This window comes from Plasmodium gaboni, assembly GCF_001602025.1.
Source record: "Plasmodium gaboni strain SY75 chromosome Unknown, whole genome shotgun sequence".
In the NCBI taxonomy this organism is placed as follows: Eukaryota; Apicomplexa; class Aconoidasida; order Haemosporida; family Plasmodiidae; genus Plasmodium; species Plasmodium gaboni.
In genome coordinates this window covers 1-3,133 of record NW_017385466.1, presented here as the reverse complement: position 1 = coordinate 3,133, position 3,133 = coordinate 1, and the positions used below count along the sequence as shown (strand labels likewise).

At 19.3% G+C, this 3,133-nt stretch overlaps 1 protein-coding gene across 1 annotated transcript; it reads right to left on the bottom strand.

The window, feature by feature from the left end:
* On the bottom strand, nt 1-1,953 carry PGSY75_0027900 (acyl-CoA synthetase; the record flags this gene model as incomplete). Its single annotated transcript, XM_018783420.1, has 1 exon — nt 1-1,953. A coding segment is annotated over one exon (1,953 nt), but the record flags the coding sequence as incomplete, so codon positions are not given.
* Nucleotides 1,954-3,133: the final 1,180 nt, after the last annotated feature.

The following is a 3,133-nucleotide window of genomic DNA, read 5'->3' as shown; positions in this document are numbered from 1 at the left end:
ATCTTTTAATGATTTAAAAAATAAACATTTATCTATAGATATAATTGCTAGTGGACCATCCATTGAATCATCTGCATAAACAACGCAATTATTTATAAAACAAATTTGTGAATATAAATTATTCAATAAATCCGTTTCTATGTATTCACCTTGAGATAATTTAACCAAACCCTTTGATCTATCTAAAAATAATAAAGATCCATTTTTATTAATTTGAACCACATCTCCTGTTATAAAATAGCCATCTTTAGTAAAAGCCTTTTTGGTATCTTCCTTTTCTAAAAAATATCCTTTAAATATAGAATCACTCTTAACTAATAATTCTCCTTTTGGCAATGTATCTGTTGCTTTATATGTTTCCCATGATCTTACTTTATATTTTGTATTTGGAGAAGTGGGTCCTCCTATACATTCAAAATTTGAATCTTCTACATGCTTACCAAAAATAGCACCACATGTTTCGGTTAAACCATAACCTTGACAATATTTTATATTTAATAAAGTACATAATTCATTGGCAACATCTGGTGATAATTTCCCACCACCATTTAATATAATTTGTAAGTTGGGGTTAACTTTCTCTTTTATTTTTCTCGACACATTAAAAACATTATCAAGAAAATTACCTAAGCATACATTTTTATTACATTTACGTAGAGATATAATCTTTTTTATAATTCTTCTTTTAATAGGAGATAAATTATTAATTTCACTTATAATATTCGTATATATTCTACTAAAAACTTTAGGTACTCCTGTCATTATAGAACTCTTTGAATTATATATATCTTTGGAAAAATAATTCAGATTTTTACTCCATATATGTACTGTTCCACCAAGTAATATGATACTATACGCAATTGTTCTTTCAAATACATGTGATATTGGTAAATAAGATAAATGATATTGAAGATTATATGTTTTTCTTACACTATGATTACATAAAGAATATATTTGATTATATAAATTTTTATTGCTCAACATAGCACCCTTTGGCTTTCCAGACGATCCAGATGTATACACAATGGAAGTAACAAAATTAGGATCTTCATTTTTAATTTTAAAATTTGTATTTTCACTATTTATTATATCATCAAGTAGTAATATTTTTTCTACACAATGATGAAATTTTTCTTTTAAAGCTTTAAACTTTTCTAATTTCTCTTTATCATATTGTATAGGACTTAAATTTACATCTCCCACCCTTTTCGATAATTCACTTCTTTCATTATTATTTATATTATTTGAATGTCCATTATTTTTTAAATTACATTTTTTTTCCCCATTTTCATTAATTGAATTTATTATACTATGCTTAGCTACACTATCTAAAATTATAATATTTTTCAAGTGTGGCAATTCATTGATACGTGTTAATAAACCTTCAACCAATTCTAAATCTAAACATAACCATTCTAATTTTGTTTCATTTAATATATCTACAATTACATCTATACTAAATTTTGAATGCATCACTAAGGTAGTAACACCACTAAGCATAGCACCAAAATCAGTAACAAGCCAATTTATAGAATTACTACCATATAAACCTAATAGCTTAAATTTACCACTATTCATTTCTTCGTTATATATTTTTTCTGGAATATTAATTATTTCACATTTATTTAAAGAATTACTAAAGGATGATACCTTTCTTAAAAATTCACCATATGTCAGATAATTTTGAGGTTCACCGCATTCATGTTCTATAAATGCTACTTTATTATTATTTAAGGTATGTTTTTCAAAAATCATCCTCATCATATGTTTATAAACATATTTTGAACTTTCTATCCTATGATTTTTCATACAATATACGCTAGATTCATTCCCATTTGCTGCTTTTTCACATATTTCAGAGTATCCATTATATTCACTAGTATTTTGACAAAAATATGCTCTTACATAAATTAAGTAAATAAAAAAAAAATAAATATTAAAAATTATACCCATTTAAAAATAATAATTAGGCTAATATTAATGAGATAAAAAAATATATATATATATATATCATAAAAGGAATTATTTCTATATGAGCAATGTAATTATTATTATTATAAATATATATAATATGACTATAAAAACAATTTTACGGTAATATGGATTTACCATAAGAAATATATACTAAAAAAGGATAACAAAAAAAAAAAAATATATTAAACATTCACATAATATTTTTATATATAACACTATATTTATAATATAGTATTTATAAAAATTAAAATTAAATTCTTTAATTAAAAAAATTAATATATTTATTATATATTATCTATATTTACTTACTAAAAAAAAAATGTTTTTTTTCTATTTTTTTTATAAAAAATATATTATAACTTAATATAAAAAATTCTATTTTGTTTTATTTATTTAGATTGAATCTATTAATACATATTAACCTTAAAAAAAAAAAAAAAAAAAAAAAGAACATGCACATAATAAATTATTCTATGGTTATTAATATAATATATATTATATATATATATATATAATAAATTTTATTTTTTATTAATATATATATATTTATATTCCTTATATAAATATAATTTATTAATATAATAATAATAGATTTAATTAATTTTATAACCATTTTATTAAAATATTAATATTCATAAATAATATATTTATTTATATATAAAATAAAATATATTTTTTTATTACTGAAGTTTAAAATTATTTTTCTTTTTTCTCATTTTTTTCCATAGTGTTATTACTATTACTTTCATTTGTATGTCATTATAGAATATATTTTATATATATAAGAACAAAATTCATGGTTTAATTTATTCCCAAAAGGATATAAATATATATTTTTCCTTTCTTATATTTTTCTAATAATTTTTAATTCATAACTTTTGTTCATATAATAGTAATTTTTTATTTAAAAATATATATATATATATATGTACAGATTTTATTATTTGAATGAACCTATGATTTTTATTATTCCTAATTTTAAAAAATAATCCATAAAATATCCTAAATAAAGTATTATTCTATACATAATTATTTTACTAAAAGTTGAAAAATATTTTTAAAAAATGAAATGAACATATAAATATTAAAGATAAAATAATATATTTTTTTTTATTTTATTTTTCATATATATATATATATATATATATTATTATTATTA